At 44.8% G+C, this 19,511-nt stretch overlaps 1 protein-coding gene across 3 annotated transcripts in view; it reads left to right on the top strand.

The window, feature by feature from the left end:
• Nucleotides 1-19,511, top strand: part of abcf3 (ATP-binding cassette, sub-family F (GCN20), member 3) — a 96,922-nt gene that overhangs the window by 69,627 nt on the left and 7,784 nt on the right. For all 3 annotated transcript variants that reach the window (XM_052017860.1, XM_052017862.1, XM_052017861.1), the window contains 7 exons: nucleotides 6,974-6,996; nucleotides 8,146-8,201; nucleotides 14,223-14,423; nucleotides 14,648-14,724; nucleotides 15,842-15,886; nucleotides 17,283-17,415; nucleotides 18,568-18,656. In XM_052017860.1, the coding sequence (XP_051873820.1) occupies nucleotides 6,974-6,996; nucleotides 8,146-8,201; nucleotides 14,223-14,423; nucleotides 14,648-14,724; nucleotides 15,842-15,886; nucleotides 17,283-17,415; nucleotides 18,568-18,656 (624 nt within the window). The remainder of the gene's footprint in view (nucleotides 1-6,973; nucleotides 6,997-8,145; nucleotides 8,202-14,222; nucleotides 14,424-14,647; nucleotides 14,725-15,841; nucleotides 15,887-17,282; nucleotides 17,416-18,567; nucleotides 18,657-19,511) is intronic.

The raw sequence follows: 19,511 nt of genomic DNA, 5'->3' as shown, positions 1-19,511 counted from the left end.
CAAGGCAATCTTTTGGTTAAATTATTGTCTGCTGGAGAAAATATCGGAGCAATATGTGGAATGATGGAGAGTGGCACTAACCCATCTGCTTTTCTAAACAACCATCATAGAATCCATGGACTGAAGGGCCTTGATCTCCATTATAATGAACTTGAGATACAAGTACAGACTATTCCTGATTGTAACTTTGCTTTGACTCATTCCTGGTTCCAAGCCTTCACTTTTATAATAAAGTCCTGATGCACGGTCTCGATTGGAAACATCGACCATCCCTTTGCCTCCACAGATGCTGCCTGACCTGCTGAGTTCCTGAGTTTTTTGCACAATAGTTGGGCTTATTGTGGTGCATCCAACAGTCAAATAGTCTGCCAGTGTTCTTAGTGCAGACCCTTTGATGCTGGGTGGGATTAACAAGGATCATATCAGAAATAGAAATTTTCATTTTAATAAATTTTCATGCACTGTTTATGAAGGAGATTAATGAAAGATGCTGTTAATATTTCCATTCTTGAGTAGGAAGGAAACAAAAGTCTGAAATTTCCAAAACTACTGGGTCAGACAAAAGAATGGATCAGAGTCTGAAGTTGTACTGCTACTGTTGCATTGATTATTACAAAATGCTGTCAAGCCCTCGGGCAGTTGAAGTTCATAGCTGTCACATTAGCAACAGTGTTGTTTACTTGGTGACAAAATTCTTTCAAGATTCACCTGTGGGTTTTTTTTCTTATAGAGTCATAGAGCACCACAGCACAGAAACAGGCCCTTTGGCCCATCTAGTCCATGCCAACCTGGTTTTCTGCCTCGCACCTGGACCATAGCCCTCCATACCTCTCTCATTCCTGTACCGATCCAAACTTCTCTTAAATGTTACGATTGAACCCACATCCACCACTTCCGCTGGCAGCTCGTTCCACACTCGCACCACTACTTCCCTCAAAGTAGTTCCCCCTCAGATTCCCCTTGGATATCTCACCTTTCACCATAAACCTATGACCTCTAGTTCTAGTCTCACCCAACCTGAGGGGAAAAGGCCTGCATGCATTCACCCTATCTATACCCCTCAATTCTGTATACCTCTATAAGATCTCATCTCATTCTCTGCTCCAGGGAATAAAGACCTAACCTATTCAACCTTTCCCTATAACTCAGGTCCTTAAGTCTCGGCAACATCCGTGTAAATTTTCTCTGCACTCTTTCAAGCTTATTGATATCTTTCCTGTAGGTAGGTGACCAGAACTGCACACAATACTCATAAGTTTGGCGTCACCATTGTCTTATACAACTTCAACATAACATCCCAACTTCTGTACTCAAATGCCCTGATTTATGAAGGCCAAAGTGCCAAGAGCTCTCTTTATGACCCTATCTACCTATGACGCCACTTTCAAGGAACTATGGATCTGTATTCCCAGGTCCCTTTGTTCTACCGCACACCTCAGTGCCCTACTATGCTAGACTTGCAAGTCTCACCCTGGTGTGTCCTCCCAAAGTGCATCATCTCTTGTCTGCATTAAATTCCATAGAAACCTTAGAACGGTACAGCACAATATAGGCCCTTCGGCCCACTATGTTGTGCCGACCTTTAAACCTCGCCTAAGACTATCTAACCCCTTCCTCCCACACATCCCCCTCCATATGCTTATCTAACGATCTCTTGAAACTTGACCAACGTACCTGCCTCCACCACCACCCCAGGCAGTGCATTCCATGCACCAACCACTCTCTGGGTGAAGAACCTCCCCCTGACATCACCCTTGAACTTCCCACCCAATACCTCAAAGCCATGCCCTCTTGTACTGAGCATTGGTGCCCTGGGAAAGAGGTGCTGGCTGTCTACTCTATCTATTCCTCTTACTATCTTGTACACCTCTATCAAGTCTCCTCTCATCCTCTCCAAAGAGTAAAGCCCTAGCTCCCTTATAATCCATACTCTCCAATCCAGGCAGCATCCTGGTAAATCTCCTCTGCACCCTTTCCAACGCTTCCACATCCTTCCTATAATGAGGCGACCAGAACTGGACACAGTGCTCCAAGTGTGGTCTAACCACACCACACTTCCACATCTGCTATTTTCCACAATTCCATCTGCTATTTTTCAGCCCATTTTCCCAGATGGTCCAGATCACTTTGCAAGCTTTGATAGCCTTCCTCGCTCTCTACTACGCCCCAATTTTGGTGTCATCCACAAACTTGCTGATTCAGTTTATCACCTTATCACCTACTTCATTAATATAGATGATAAACAACAACAGACACAGAACAGATCCCTACGGCACACCACTAGTCACAGGCCTCCAATCAGAGAGACAAACATCAACTACTACTCTCTGGCTTCTCCCGCTAAGCCAACTTTGAATCCAATTGACTACATACTGAATGCCGAGTGACTTAACCTTTGGACCAGCCTCCCATGCAGGACTTCATCAAAAGCTTTGCTAAAGTCCATGTAGACAACGTCCACTGCCTTCCCTTGATCAACCTTCTTGGTAACCTCCTCAAAAAACTCTATAAGATTGGTTAGACATGACCTGCCTCGCACAAATCAGGCCCTGTCTATCCAAATACTTAAATATCCTGTCCCTTAGAATACCCTCCAATAATTTACCCACAACTGACATCTGGCCTATAATTTCCCCCATTCAGGGAGCATTTCTTAAACGATGGAACAACATTAGCTATCCTCCAATCCTCTGGCACCTCACCGTGGCTAAGGACATTCTAAATATCTCTACCATGATCCCTGCAGTTTCTGCACTAGCCTCCCACAAGGTCCAAGGGGACACCTTCTCTGGACCTGGGGATTTACCCAACCTAATTTGCCTCAAGACAGCAAGCACCTCCTCTTCTGGATATGGTCCATGACCTCCCTCATGTCTTTCGGTTCCATGCATAAGTGACCACGCTGATCTTCAAGAGGACCAATTTTGCCCCTTGCTATCCTTTTGTTCCGAGTATAACTATAGAAACCCTTGGGATTCTCTTTCACCTTGTCTGCTAGAGTAACCTCATGTTCTCTTTTTGCCCTCCTGATTTCTCTCTCAAGTGTGTTCTTGCATTTCTTATACTCAAGCGCCTCATTTGGTCCTAATTGCCTATACCTGATATGCACCTCCTTTATCTTTATCTTGGCCTCTAAACCTGTTAGCCTTGCCTTTTATTCTAACAGGAATGTACATATTCTGTACTCTCAATATTTCACTTTTGAAGACCTCCCACTTAGCAAGCATCTCCTTGCCGGAAAATAACCTATCCTAATGCACACCTGCCAGATCCCTTCTGATGTCCTCAAAATGATGAGATGGACTCTGACCTCACGATCTACCTTGTTGTGACCTCGCGCCTTATTGCACTGCACCTTCTCTGTAGCTGTGACACTTCACTCTGTACTGTTATTGTTTTTACCTGTACTACCTCAATGCATTCTGTGCTAACTCAATGTAACTGCACTGTGTAATGAATTGACCTGTATGATTGGTATGCAAGACAAGTTTTTCACTGTACCTCAGTAAAAGTATTGGTTTATTATTGTCGCTTGTACCAAGGTACAGTGAAAAGCTTGTCTTACAAACCGATCATACAGGTCAATTCAGTAATAAACCAATACCAAAATTGGCCTTCCTCCAGTTTAGAATCTTAACTCTAAGACCATTCCTATCCTTCTCCATAATTATCTTGAAACTAATGGAATTGTGATCACTAGATCCAGTGTTCACCTGCACTCACTTCTGTCACCTGTCTCATTCCCTAAGAGGAGATCCAGTATTGCGCTCTCTCTTGTTGGGGCCTCTACATATTGATTAAGGAAACTTTCCTGAACACATTTGACAAACTCGATCACATCCTGTCCTTTTACAGTATGGGAGTCCCAGTCAATATGTGGAAAGTTAAAATCACCTACTTTCACAAACTACTTTTCTTGCAACTGTCTACTATCTCTCTACAAATTTGCTCCTCTAAATCCTGCTGACTACTGGGAGGTCTATAATATAGTCCCACCCAAATTGCCTCAGTAGTCGAACCCTCCAGTACGTCCTCTCTGAGCACTGCCATGACATTTTCTCTGATGAGTAATGCCCCCCCTCCCCCTTTAATACCTCCTATTATGTCTAAAACAACAGAACCCCGGAACATTGAGCTGCCAGTCCTGCCCCTCCTGCAACCAAGTCTCAGTAATGGCTACAACATCAGAATTCCACATGGTGATCCGTGCTCTGTTCATCTGCCTTACCCACAATACTCCTTGCATTGAAATAGACACAACTCAGAACATTAGTCCCACCACGCTCAACACACCCCCACCTCACCCCCAAGCTTTATAATGAGCTTTACTGTGAACTGGTCTTCCATTTGTATGAGATGCAAATAAAGCACAAAATTCTGGAAATACTCAAGGCAGACGTCATCTATGGAGAGAAAGATAGCTAACATTTCAGGCTTGGTGACCTGAAGCATTAACTCTCTCCTTAACAGTTGCTGCTTGATCTGAGTTTTACCAGCCTTTTCTGTACAAGTTCAGATTGCCAGCTTCTGTTTTGCACGTGTGAATTCATCAGCAGACAGTGACATTCATTCCATTTGCATCTTCTCAGCAAATGAAGTGGTCCATGCCTACATGAAGCAGGCCCTAGATAACATTCAGGTGTGGGTTGGTAAGAGGCAAGTAATAGTGGTGTCAGACAATAACCATCTCCAACAAGAGAGAGTCCAACCACCCACCCTTGAGGTTCAGTGGCATTACCATCACCAAAGTCCTCTCCATCAACATCCTGGGGTTACCATTGACCAGAAACTCAACTGGACTAGCCACATAAAAACCATGGTACAAGAACAAGTTGCAGGTTGGGTAACCTGCAGAGAGTGATTTGCCTCCTGACACCCAAAACCTTTCTACCATCTACAAGGGACAAGTCAGGAATATTCTCTATTTAGATGAGTACAGCTTCAACAATTTTCAAGAATCTCATCACCATCCAGGACAAAACAGCCCTTTCCAAAACCCTAAACACTCACACACTCACTCCCTCCACCACTGATACACAGTGCCTGTAGGCTGTGGCATGTAACAAATCTCGCCAAGACTTCTCCGACAGCACTTCGAAATCTGCAACCTAGAACCAAGAAGGACAAGGGCAGTAGGGGATTGGGAACACCACACCCCTCCCCCCCCCACAGGTCCCACACCATCTTGACTTGCAAATCTATTGTCATTTATTCATTGTTACTGGGTCTAAATCTTGGAAACCCACTGTGGGAGCTCCTTCACCAGAAGGTCTGCAGCAGTTCAACACGACAGCTCGTCACCACCTTCTCAATGATGATTAAGGGTGGAAATTTTCCCTGTATTTGTCAGCAATACCCAGATCCCAAATTTTTTTTTCTTCCAAAAAAAAACCTAGTTCCTACACTTCACTACCTTGCAGAATAACCTATGATGCCAGAGTCAACCAGCTCCCACCCTCTGGACGCTCCACGCAGTCGCATTGTTGCTGATTCCTGAACTCCCTGATGTTAAAGGGTGCTGCTCTTTTCATGGTGTAATCTAACCTCTGTTTGTGCTTGGGTTTGGATGTGTTGTTGAGGCCACAGTTGATTAAGTCTCCAGCCTTGCCTCCGCTGCAGGCTTTTTTTATGGTACAGTAAGTGCCTGGGCCCTTTGCTTATCCCTGTGTTCATAAGTAGAGACGAGATTGGTACAACTCTCTGATTTTTTTCTACTGCTGAAAATGCTTAAAAAAGGTAGTGTTGGGATAACTCGACTAAAATGGAGCTCATGTCTTCTCATTGCTTACACTGTAAACACAGTCATGTGGTTAGGAAAACGTTGGCTGACATATTGGCCCTGCCCATCCAAATCTTCACGTACTATGAAACTTGTCCCTTTGCAGAAACCCTTAGCCTATGTGCTGTGAACAAAATTCTTGCTGAACTCCAGCAGGATTCCTACTTGCGCATGATCTCAAGTTCACGTTATACTTTATCGTCATTCCCCCATATGCTGTAAAACACACAGGAATGAAATGTCGTTTCCCCTGGACTCTCTCTCAATAGAACAGAGGACATACAATAAACACAGACAGAAAAATTGTGCAAGCACAAATAGTGCAAAAAATGGTATATACAGGATACAAAATTAGTGCAAGGTTAGTGCAAAACTGAGTTGGACAAAGAAAATGTAGAGCTCAGTGTGTTGCACGCAGCCAAAGTTATTATGTGCCGTTGTGCAAACCAGGACTTTTGACGCGACGTTTGAGACAGCTTGGGGGAGAAAGCTGTTATACAGTCTAGTAGTTCTGGCCCAGATGCTCTGGTACCGCTTGCCAGATGGCAGTGGGACAAATAGGTCGTGAGAGGGGTCATCTATGATTCTGCAGGCCTTGCGGGTGCATTGTGTGTTGCAGATGTCCAGGATGGAGGGAAGAAGCACTCCAATGATCTTTCCAGCTGTGCTCGCAATGCTCTGCGGTGTCTTGAGGTGTTATGGTTACTGTACCAGGCAGAGATGCAGCTGGTCAGGACACTCAATCTCCAGAACTGTTGTAAAATTGCAATAGATTCATTAATGTCCTCTGGGGAGGAAACATGCAGTCCTTGCCCAGTATGGGCCCATTCCTGACTCCAGTTGGTTTCTCCCAGCCTGGAGATGGAATGGTCCCACACTATAACATTTCTCCTTTTTGTTGAGGAAAAGACAAGTCTCTGCCTTTTGCATTTCAATAGCAGCAGTGGTTGTAATTTAATAAACTCCATACCTTAGTAGCTTCACTGTTCCATCTTTGTTTTGAGGTTTTGCCCACAATTGCTGCTTGCTGATTGGAAGTGCTGAAATCTTGGGGATTTGTCAGCCTGAAATAGGAGGCTGATTGTTCCCTTACCGGTAGTTGGGGTTCAAACCTGGATCAAGTCGGCAGTGGATCTTAATGTGCGGTTTGACAGTTGTTTGCATTAATCTCTCTCTCTGTCTCTTCTGTCCCAGGCCTGATCTTCTGTTACTGGATGGTAAGTTGCCTCGTTAAGAAATGCAGTTCATGCATTAATTTATTGCAGCCCTCAGCAGTGTTTCAAAGCAGTTGATGTGCAGTTGGTGCAAGAACTCTTGTTTAATTAGTGTGTGTGGCAATATCATTGACCGTGCTTAACAAGAATTCTCTCTCGCCTTTATTTGGAATGTCATGTGCCTGTAAGTTTTTCCATGTAGTGTGATAGATCTGAAGGTTTGTTGACATGAAATCATGCCAGTAGAAAGCTGCTTGCACCTAGCGATACCCCACACGTTCCAACACATCCAGTTTGTACAATTGAAGGGTGAAGTCTGCTCTCCACCAACTTCTCTCAGGGGAGAAGTATCAGCAGAGGGTTGCTCTAGCTGTGTCACAATTTTCCCATCGTGATCACATCCAAATCCCTCATCAGAGCAGTGTGGGTGAGGTGAGCAGATGTAGACAATGAGAGCTGAATAACAGGGCCGAATACCAGGCAGTAAAGGTGAGGGTTGGTGGGGCCAAGCTAAGCTACTGCTCATTGCGAACGTTTGTCTGGACTACAGCCATTGAACGGTGGAGATGCAAATCGGGCACCTTTCAGACACAGCCTGGCCTGACCTATAAACTTCTACAGCACGGAGAATCTGTTCACTTCTCTGCATGTGGCTGTACCTGTAGCACTGGCATTTATTGCCCAACCTGGTTGTCCTGGTATTTTTCCTAACACTGTGATACAACGGAATGGCTTCCTCAGCCATTTCGGAGAACAATTAAGAGTCAGCCGCATCTGTGTGGAACTGAAGGCAAATGTAGGTCCAGCCTGTTTTAGAACGGCAGGCTTTGTTCCATAGATCTATTTATTCAGGATACACTTGAAGGATGGGAGCCTGACACTCTTTCCTGCTACAGTAACTGGGTGCCTCCTGTCTCTGTAACAGTATCCAGCAATAGGAATTGATGCAGTCTTATAAACAACCTGCATCTTTTCATAAATCTTGTGTGTCTGTATACCAACTCCTATGAGATACTTGAGGCTGAAAACAATGAAATAGCTGACCATATTTGGAGGGAGGTATAGATGGAACATGGTCTTCAACCCTGGGTATTCTTGTGTGCTCAGTTACGTGACACCAATGAACTTCATAGAAATAACTTATTTTCTCAGAGCCTACAAACATGTTGGATGTGCGAGCCATCCTATGGCTGGAAAACTACTTGCAGGTGAGTCTTTGCTCTGTGTCAGCACTGATAACTTCTCTGCCAAATCATTGCGTTACCTTCGGTAGAGAGAGACTGCACTGAAAGTAAACTAATTCATCCTTTCTGAATGGAAATATCAGCTGTTTTTTTTATGTGATTTTTCTATTTGCAGAGGTTTTGAAACTAATTACTCTGCAAAATAGTGGCCCCAAGAATTACCTTTCGAAAATGAGTTAACAAAACTAGAAAACAACCAAATCACAGCAGATGTTTTCCGTATCCTCTGGGATCAAGGGAAATGTGTTTTTTTTCAATATTTAGCGAATCAACACCATGACTGAAACTGAATTCCCTCTGGTCAGATCATCTTTGATCCTATTAAGTGATGGAAGGGCTAAATATCTTCCTGATGTTCCTGTATTCCTTCTGCTCTGGCCCCTGTCCCCTTTGTCTCTTCCTTTTAATTTTTTTCAGGCTGAAGGATTTGCCCCATGTCCCCTCTGCACTGTCTCATCCCTTTCCCATCATCCAGTCGTGTTGCCTTTCACTTCAACCCACTTGGCATCCCCTTCCAATCCCAGCCCACATTTCCCGGCTCTGTACGCTTGATGTTCAAGCCTTGACTATGTGATGGGTCCCTTCTGGGTGCCTTCACATTCTTAGAATGTGATTGAGACACATTTCTACTTCCTGGTGAGTAGAAGTTCCAACAACCTCGCTCCTCTTTCTCATCAACTACTTGCTGGTGCTAATCCAGGGGAAGATGTCATCAACCCCTCTGCATTTCCCTCCACACTGTCTCCATTTGTGAACAAATCACTTTCTACCCACACCTTTATTGTGAATCATATTATAGCCTTCTCTATAGCTTGTGCTTGTGATTACTTCTTGCCACAGTGGTACCAGAACCACCTATTCACAATGCAGTTTCTCCAGAACTTTGACTCGACCTTTGCCTTCCTCTGAACACTTGACATGGTTCAATTCTACTAAATTACTGTAATATCTTCATTATCTACTGTTCCCCATCTGACCTGGAAAGCCCCACTGAGATATCCTGCCTCCTTTCATCCCTCACCCTCAGCACTTGGTGACACCCACCTTAACCTCAGTTCCCTTGCCTGTTCTCCATTCAATTCACCGACAAACAGTCTTCCATGAACAACTCCTTCCACCTACAGTAAGCCCTTTTGTGGGGGCGTAGATCCTGGAATGCTGTGACTACTGAAAATCATGAACCACTAACCCTAACCCATTGACTCTGGGAGATTGCTATGTGGGCAGGGTTTGCAAAGCTGAATGGGATTTTTATTTGCTGGGAGATTCTGTGGTGACAACCATGTGGATACAGGTAAAGGAATCAACTCTACAGCTGTTAATGGGACACTTAATACTTAAAAGTAGCAGGATACCTGAGTGGGGAGGGGTCGTGCTTTTCACAACTTCGCTCAAAAACCTCTCTCTTAAAATAAAGCACAAACTGTGGGATCATCTAGAAGCTCAAACTCGTTGTGTTGATTGGTTTCCTCATTAGCAGAAGAACCAGTGGATAAAATTCCTGTCAGTTCAGCACAGGTAGGTTTCCACCGCAAAACTGAAAGTTGGCAGTGTACTGTCGTCAGTCTGGCCGTCCTGCTGGTCACTCCTGTGACTTTGCTATAGTCCACGTTTTCCCCATTTCTCAGAACTGTTTCCTTATGACCAATATAGACCTCACTTCCTGCAAACAGAAATCCACTCTCCATTCTTCCCTCATTGAAGTCCTTCAATAGAGTCATCGAGAGAGACAGCACAGAAAGAGGCCCTTCAACCCTGAGTCCATGCTGACGAGCAACCACCCATTTACTCCCCTCCACCCAGCCCCCACCCCCCAGATTCTACCACTCACCTACACACTGGGGGCAATTTACAGTGGGCAATTAACTTACCAACCCGATTGCCTTTGAGTCGTGGGAGGAAACTGGAGCACCCAAGGGAAATGTAAGCAGGGAGAATGTGCAAACTCATGCAGACGGTACCCAAGGTTATGATTGAACCTGGGTCTCCAGTGCTTTGAGGCAGCGGCTGTACCCTGTGCTACCTTGAATGTGTTACCTCACATATCTATGTTGTGTTTTAACAGTTTATCTTAGTCAACTACAACTTTGGTGCATTATTCCCCCTCCTCCACTAATAGAAAACTGTTTTGTTTCCACGTCCAGCCCATTTTACAGGACATCATTGTCCTCCAACATTGTCCGACTCTTGCATTATGCAGCTCCACAAGTTTACTATGCATGGTTCTGCTCTTGCCCAACAAATTACACCCCAGCTGTGTCCACTAATGGTTTCTTTTCCTGCCTCAATCCTCACATCTGGAGCCTCCCAGAATCTCGTCTCCTTCTCATCTGGTCAACATCGAAATGATGGAGTCGCCTTAATCACATTTACTGACGACACCCAGAGCAACCTCTTCTCTGCTTTTCTCAGCCCCTCCACTTCCCCTGTTGTCTCATCCAGCACTGTTCAAGTCTCAGTGCATTCACTCCTCAGCTTTTTGAAGTATCAGGATTCCTCTTTAAGTCCGTTGCTGTTTTAAATTATGGTCCTACTTACTTCTGTGGAGTTTGAAGTGAAAAGGACTCATTTGGTTGATTTGGCAGATGAATGTGTGGCTGAGGAGTTGGTGCGGGGCAAGGTTTCAGATTTGTAGATCATTGGGATCTCTTCTGGGGAAGGTACGACCTGTACAAAAGGGATGGGTTACATCTGAACTGGAAGGGGGCCAATATCCTTGCGGGCAGGTTTGCTAGAGCTGTTGTGGAGGGTTTAAATGGTTTAAACTAGTTTGGTGGGGGATGGGAAGCCGAGTGACAGGTCAGAGGATGGGACAGATGGCGTACAGGTTGATGCAGAGTGTAGAGAGACTGTGAGGAAGGATAGGCAGTTGATAGGGCAAAATTGCAGTTAGTTGGATAGGTTGTCTACTTTAATGCAAGAAGTATCAGGAACAAGGGTGATGAACTTAGAGCATGGGTCAGTACATGGAACTACGAATGTTGTGGCCATTACAGAGACTTGGCTGTCACAAGGGCAGCAATGGCTGCTGGATGTTCTGGGGTTTAGATGATTCAAAAGGGACAGGGACGGAGGTAAAAGAGGTGGGGGAGTTGTATCACAGCTGCAGAAAGGGAAGATGTCCTGGAGGGATCGTCCACTGAGTCAGGTCAGAAACAGGAAGGGAGCGATCATTCTATTGGGAGTATTCTACAGACCCCCCTAATAGCGGCAGAGATACTGAGGAACAGATCCAGAGGCAGATTTTGGAAAGGTGCAAAAATAACAGGGTTGTTGTCATGGGTGATTTCAACTTCCCGAATACTGATTGGCACCTCCTTAGTGCAAAAGGTTGGGATGGGGTGGAATTTGTTAGGTCTGTCCAGGAAGGATTCCTAACAATATGCAGACAGGTGCTGACTGGAGGAGAGGCCATTCTGGATCTGGTACTAGGCAATGAACCTGGTCAGGTGTCCAATCATTCGGTGGATGAGCATTTTGGAGACGGTGACCACAACTCCCTGACCTTTACCCTTGCCTTGGAGAGGGTAGGAGCAGATGGTACAGAAGAGTATTTAATTGGGGGAGGGGGATTTATGATGCTATTAGGCAGGAAGTTGGGAGTGTAAATTAGGAGCAGGTGTACTCAGGGAAATGCACAATGGAAATGTGGAGGTTGTTTAGAGATCACTTGCAGGGGGTTCTGGATAGGTTTGTCCCATTGAGGCAGGGTAAGGATGATAGGGTGAAGGAACCATAGTTGACAAGAGATGTGGAAAGTCTAGTGAAAAGGAAGAAAGAAGTTTAGTTAAGGTTTAGGAAGCAAGGATCAGACAGGGCTCTAGAGAGCTGCAAGGTAGCCAGGAAGGAGCTTAAGAATGGACTTAAGAGAGCTCGATGGGGGCATGAGAAGGCCTTGGTGAGTAGGATTAAGGAAAACCCCAAGGCCTTCTACTCGTATGTGAAGAACAGGAGGATGACTAGAGTGAAGGTAGGACCGATTAGGGACAGAGGAGGAAACGTGCCTGGAGTCGGAAGAGGTAGGGGAGGTCCTTAATGAACACTTTGCTTCAGTATTCACCAGAGAGAGAGCGACCTTTGTGAGGACAGCATAAAACAGGCTGATCAGCTGGAACATGTCAATGTTAAGAAGCAAAATGAGCTGGAACTTTTGAAAAACATTAAGCTAGATAAGTCCCTGGGGCTGGATAGGATATATCCCAGGATACTACAGGAAGTGAGGGAAGAGACTTCTGAGCCCTTGGGGATGATCTTTGCATTCTTAGTGCCACAGGAGTAGTACCAGATGATTGGAGGGCGGCAAATATTATTCCTTTGTTCAAGAAAGGGAGTAGGGATAACCCTGGGAATTGTAGACCAGTGAGTCTTACTTCAGTGGTGGGCAAATTATTGGAAAAAATTCTTTGGGACAGCATTTATGAGCGTTTGGAGAAGCATAGTCTGATTAGGAATAGTCAGCATGGCTTTGTGAGGGGCAGGTCATGCCTCATGAGCCTGGGAGAATTCTTTGAGAATGTGACAAACACATTGATGAGGGTAGAGCAGTGGATGTGGTGTATATGGACTTTAGTAAGGCATTTGATAAGGTTCCCCATGACAGGATCATTCAGAAGTTTGAGAGGCATGGGATCCAAGGAAACTTGGCTGTGTGGATTTGGAATTGGCTTGCCCATAGAAGGCAGAGGGTAGTTGTAGATGGAGTGTATCCTGCCTGGAGGTCGGTGACCAGTGATTCTGCAGGGATCTGTTCTGGGACCCCTGCTCTGTGACTCTTATAAATGACTTGAATGAAGAAGTGGAAGGGTGGGTTAGTAAGTTTGCAGATGACACGAAGGTTGGTGGTGTTGTGGATCGTGTGGAAGGTTGTCAAGGGTTACAATGGGACATTGATAGGATGCAGAGCTGGGCTGAGAGGTGGCAGATGGAGTTCAAGCTGGAAAAGTGTGAAGTAATTCACTTTGGAATGTAGAATACAGGGTTAATGGTAGGATTCTTAGCAGTGTGGAGGAACAGAGGTCTGAGTCCACAGATCCCTCAAGGTTGCCGCGCGGGTTGATAGGGTGGTTAAGAAGGCGTATGGTGTGTTGCCCTTCATTAGTCAGGGGATTGAGTTCCAGAGCCACGAAGTAATGTTGCAGCTCTATAAAACCCTGCTTAGACCACACTCAGAATATTGTGCTCAGTTCTGGTCACCTCACTATAGGAAGGATGTGGAAGCTTTAGAAGGGGTGCAGAGGAGATTTACCAGGATGGTGCCTGGATTGGAGAGCATGAGGATAGGTTCAGTGAGTTAGGGCTTTTCTCTCTGGAGCGAAGGAGGATGAGATGTGAACTGATGGAGGTGTACAAGATGATAAGAGGCATAGATCGAGTGGACAGCCGGAGACTTTTTCCCAGGGTGGAAATGGCTAACGCGAGGGGACATAATTTTAAGGTGATTGGAGGAAGGTATAGGGGGGAAATATCAGAGAAGTTTTTTTACACAGAGTGGTGGGTGCGTGGAACGCACTGCCAGGGGTACTGGTAGAAGTAGATACATTATGGGCGTTTAAGAGATTCTTCGATAGGCACATAGATGGTAGAGAAATGGAGGGGTATGTGGGAGGGAACGGTTAGATTGAGTAGGTTAAAAGGTCGGCACAACATCGTGGGCCGAAGGGCCTGTACTGTAATGTTCTATGTAGGTGGATTGCAGTTATGTTCATCTCACCAACTCACTACCACCTCACTTAACGTTTTGATAAAAGGCCATCAACGTGAAAAAATGAGTACTTCCAGCATTTCCTGTTTTTATTTTGATGCTTTTGTTCATTTCCTAGCACCTACCCTGTTCCCAACTTGTTTTCCTAGCTCTGCTTTCAAATGCCAAAGGATTTTTGTTTGATTTTATGAAGTGCAGTTATATCCATTAATTGGGTTGCCTCCTCGTGCTAATCCAGCTCTCCTGGTTCTGTTGTATGCTGAAACATGCATGCTACTTTTCAGACCTGGCAGTCCACTATCCTGGTGGTGTCGCACGATCGCAATTTCCTAAACGCTGTGGCCACTGACATCGTTCACCTGCACTCACAGCGCTTGGAAACGTATCGGGGCGACTATGAAAACTTTGTAAAGACTAAAGAAGAGAGGCTGAAAAACCAGCAGCGAGAGTATGAGGCTCAGCATCAGTACAGAGAACACATACAGGTAGGTGTTTGACCTGGCACGGGGAGCATGGGTGGCTTTCAATGAGATGACTTCACACCCTCAGTAGCTGCACAGAGGCAAAGGGAAATGTAGTTAAGGTACAAACTAGCCGTGGTCTGATGGAAAGGGGGAGCGGCCGTGGACCCCCTGGATCTGAGAATGAAAATGTATGAAGCCAAGTGTTGATCTTTTCATTAAATGAACAATATTTCTCGACCTGTTAGGTGTTCATTGACAGATTCCGATACAATGCCAACAGGGCTTCGCAAGTACAGAGCAAGCTGAAACTTCTGGAGAAACTGTGAGTATTGGAGACAGAGAACAGTGACTGTTTTAAAAATAAGTCAAAACAATTGACTAATTTATCAGACTTGCTTTTCTTGCTCTCTTGAAATTGTTTTTGAAATGAAAGTCTGGAGGAGTTGTCAGTCTATTCCCAAGGACTAGTTTTCAAAACATGTGACGTTGCTACCTCAATTAATGTTCCACAGGTCAATGGTTAAGTTTGGAAGTAGTTTTGCAACCATTTAATCATTATCTGTGTGGTCATTTAGATTAAATACTGACATTTAAGCAGTTCTTTATGCAACTTATTAAAAGAAATCAATAAAGTGTTTTGGTGTTTTAATCTAGTTACCATGCAGGGAGACTAGTGGCTGACATTCTCTGAATGCTGCACAGTCTGTTGCTGGCAATGATGTAGTGTGTTGTTGGTGAGAGCAGCTTACTCTTGGCTACTGACTGACTGCCACTTGGTGAACCCAGGGCTCTGTCAAATACTGGATGGAGCGTTTTACCTGAAATGTTAAATATTTCACCTGGACCCCTGGCCAGAGATCTGTTAATGCATTCTCCCAGGCAGTGGTCCACGACATTGTTTCTAGCTCCATTTCCTCAGTTTTATGGATTGGTTGTAAAGGGCTTTGAGATGTCCTGAAAGTGATCTGAAAGATGGTAATGTAAAGCCAAGCCATTCTCAGCTTGAATGAGTTAAGAGAGTGCTGGGAGCTTACTAGTGCAGTGTTTACTGGATCTGGCCTCTCCACTTCTGGTCCAACTTGATTACACTCAGGACTTTAATTAGTGTTTGAAAACTTCAAGGGAATAAGGTGCTGATTTATGTCAGTGAAAATATCAATTAAAATGCTATACTTTGCAGTAGAGATTTTGCAATCTAATGTGTAGAAGAGCCATGTTTGTTGCACATAAATTGAAACTGCTATCTGCAAATTCTGGAATTGCAGCAGAAATAGAGATGGCTGTTTTTTTTAGATTGAAGCTCTGATAGTTCTAACCAAGGGATCTCTGAGATACAAGTAGGCCTGTGAGGTATTTTATACACCTTGTGATTTAAAATGTGAGACTTGAGTTGTTTTGTTTCCAATGCAGTTTGAACTTGTGCCATTTTAATTCCCCAGGCCTGAGCTGAAGCCTCTCGAGAAGGAGCCAGAGGTAACGATAAGGTTAGTGGAGTCTTCGGGTACCACAGAATGGCCTCGCTCAGTGCTGCACCATTCTTGTATGTGCTGGGTAACTTGAATGAACTGTCTGATCATAAACATAGTAAGGATACTGCTATCTCTGAGAAAGCCAGAGGGAAATGAGAACCCCGTTTCCAAGTGGTTTGGGAATCTGTATTGTTCTTTGGAAGAGGAATGCTGCATGGAGTTTTCAGTACTAAGGAGACTCGTGAATTTGAACTGAGCAAGTTTTCCCCTGAGGTGCTGTGAAAAGTGAGTGATCTAGGATTGTAAAGAGAAATGGGCAGAGACTTTATAATCTGAAGGGCACTGATACACACCATGTGGCTACAAGAGTAGCACAGAGATGAGCCATGTTTTCAATTCATTTATAGGATATGGGCATCACTGACAAGGCAATATTTCCTGTCCCTAACTGCCCCTGAGAAGGCGATGGTGAGCCTTTTATTGTCTTGAACAGTTTCAGCCCTTCTGGTGAAGATGCTCCAACGGAGTTGTTGGGGAGTTCCAGTATTTACACCCAGCAATAATGCAGAAGTGCTGAAATGTTTACAAATCCATGATGAATAATTTCCCAATACTTTCTACCACCTACAAGACATTTCACTGGGATTGCCTTAATGCAAGTGGCTTAGATGGGGCAGAATTTGTTAAGTGCACTCAAGAGTGTTTTCTGAGACAATATGCAGATAGCCCTACGAGAGATGAGGCAGTACTCAACCATAGGAATTAAAAGTGGGCAGCTGGTGGAAGTGTCAGTGGGGTCAGTGATCATAATTCTGCAAGTTTCAATGGAAAAGGGTGAAGCTGGTCCTCGAGTTAAGGTTCTGAATTAAGGGGGGTGCTGTGGAGGATGATTTCAACAGTGCGAAAGTAGATTAGGAGGAGATGTTTATGAGTGAATGCTCACTCCACTGGTGACTACAGTATCTGTAGAGCAATTGTTTTAGTTTCATGTGAAAACTCATGTTCAGGGTAATTTAACAGGAGACAAAGTATAATAAATCAGGACAGCACCTTATGATTTAATTGCAGAATTTCTTGATTGATTGAGGCCTATAATCAAGGGCCAGGATAAAAAGTCTTTGTTTAAAATATGTGTGAATGCAGCACAAGGATGAATTATTCTGTGTCCAGGCCAGGCCCAGGAGGATCGCACATAGTGCAGGACAGGCACATTATTGTCAGACCTTGCAAAAATGGGGACTGAAGGATTAGGAAGTATGTTATTTTGACCAGCTGTTCTTCCCATTGGAAGTTAAGGCCTTGCATTTGTTTATAATATGACAGCATTCACAGTGTGTATTTGTAACCTGACACTGTGTCTGTGTTCCCATGTGAGTTACTTGTATTGTGACATTAAGTCTTCCCTCCTCAGGTTCCCTGACAATTTTGAGAAGCTGTCCCCTCCAATATTACAAATGACTGATGTAGACTTTAGTTACACTCCTGATTGTCCCATCTTCAAAAATCTTTCGGTGTCTGCTGATCAGGAGTCACGGATTTGCATTGTAAGTACGTTTATTCTTGATGCCTGCCTTAAACTTCATAATGCCTGCTTCTGAACCAGAGTAAATAAAATAAGAGTGATTGAAAGTCCGTCCTCCTCTGACAGTCAGCTGGTGTAATTCTCCTTTCTGCTCGCCCAGTTAGATGGGGTAACTACCACATGGTTAAGTCTGGGCTGAATCCCCAGCTTGTCAACCAGAGCAGTAATAGGGCAACAAGTGGTCTCAGTTCCCTTGTGATCAGGAGGGGGCCAGTTGATCCAGGTCCTGGCTCCTGATTGTTTCCTTGTGAGGTGGTTGGGTTTGTGGGTTATACATAAAGCAGCAAAAAAAAACAAACTGCTGGAGGAACTCAGTGGGTCAAGCAGCATCTGTGGAGGCAGAGGTGGTCAACTGATGATGCAGGTTCTCAACCCGAAACACCAAGCATCCCTTTGCCTCCACATATGCTGCCTGACCTGTTGAGTTCCTCCAGCAGTTTGTTTCTTGATCCAGATTACAGCATCTGCAGTCTCTTGTGTCTCTGTCTATGAAGCAGAACATGGGACTTGCAGTGGCTGTTGGATCAGGATATGGTTCTTCCCATGGTTGAACAGAATTGCTTTCTCATGATTGCTGTTTGGTGGAGTACAGAGGCATTCATCCGAGTGTTATCCATCAGTAGAGATGATTCCAGGAGGAGGAGGGCATGATCTATAAGGAAGGGCACAGATGGAATGGTACAGCAATCTGTAAGGGAACAGTGAATGCCTGAGGGTGTTTGTCTGCTCCTGTGTGGTTGCCACATACACAGGTGCTGTCACAATGGGCTTTGTGCGGTACTGAAGTGAGAAGTCTCTGGGTGTGTGCCCTATGTGCTTCATTTGTGAGTACTGCAATGTGGTGATAGGAAGCTTGCACACAAGGGCATTAGCCACTGTCGGTGCTGGTTGAAAACAAGCATCCACCTAGCCTTGCAGGTCACAGCTCTTCAAGTACTGATTAAATGTGGTGAGCGTTCCTGCTGCTCCAACGTTTTGAGTCATTGAGCTTCATGTCGCTCTCTGGGGAGAACCTTTCTCCTCTTCTCCCAGTTAATTCAAATCTCTGCAAATACACGTTTTGGTGTAAAGGCCTTTTGCTGCTGCTGTTGTATAATTGATGTTCTGTCTACAGGTCGGGGAAAATGGTGCTGGTAAAACAACACTGCTAAAGTTACTGCTCGGGGACTTGGCACCAGTTCAGGGTATCAGACACGCACACAGGTACAATCTTGTTATGCTGTAAATATCTTTGCCCAGTTGTAGAAGAGTTTAAAGGAATACCCTGAGAAAGATGCAGTGCTTAAATCTGCTGATCGTTGTACACCATAGGACGAGCACATTAGGCCGTCTGTGCTTAGAGTTCATTGATCAGCTGTCTATTGGTTCCCATCTTGTGCTTCCCCTGAAAAGTTTCCCTTACTTTTCCAATTGCTATTCCCATTGTTATTGAATCTGTTCCCTCTGCCCATTCAGACTACATTGACCAAATGCAGCAGCTCTCTGCAGTAAATGAGACCCTCCAGAAATATCCTGAGCACCGTGAGTTTCCATTTGGCTGGAGTTGGCTATACCCCACATAACTTGGGATACTATTGAGCAACCTGCCCATAACTTGCCTTGTTATTTTACACGCACTGCCCAAGGCTACATCTGTTTCTCTGGCTCATGCTTGTTCAGCCTCCCTCCTACCCACTGCGATTCTCCTGCATCCCCTCCATTCCTCTCAGCCACCCACCCCACCCTCGGTCGTCTTTGCCCCTCCCTCTCGACCAGCTCCCCCCTCGCGCTTGACCACCCCTCTCTTCCCCTCCCATATTGGCTGATTTTTCCATTAGTACGCCACACACATTTCTTCTGGATCATATTCAATCTCAATTTTTGATAGGTGAATCAGCCAGAAGTTGGAACCTGCTCTCATTCTCAAAGTTTGGCAGTAGTCTTGGATTAAAGGCTCTTGTTATGCAATGTGTCAACAGATATCACAACAGTGCAATGGTCGATAACATGGTTGTTTTCAGATTACAATATGGATCAGTATTTCTGTGTTTGCTGCGGTGGTTTGTAATGTCATTATCA

Source organism: Pristis pectinata, chromosome 6, assembly GCF_009764475.1.
Source record: "Pristis pectinata isolate sPriPec2 chromosome 6, sPriPec2.1.pri, whole genome shotgun sequence".
In the NCBI taxonomy this organism is placed as follows: Eukaryota; Metazoa; Chordata; class Chondrichthyes; order Rhinopristiformes; family Pristidae; genus Pristis; species Pristis pectinata.
Note: the sequence above shows the minus strand (reverse complement) of the source record. Positions and strands in the feature narration are given on the sequence as shown.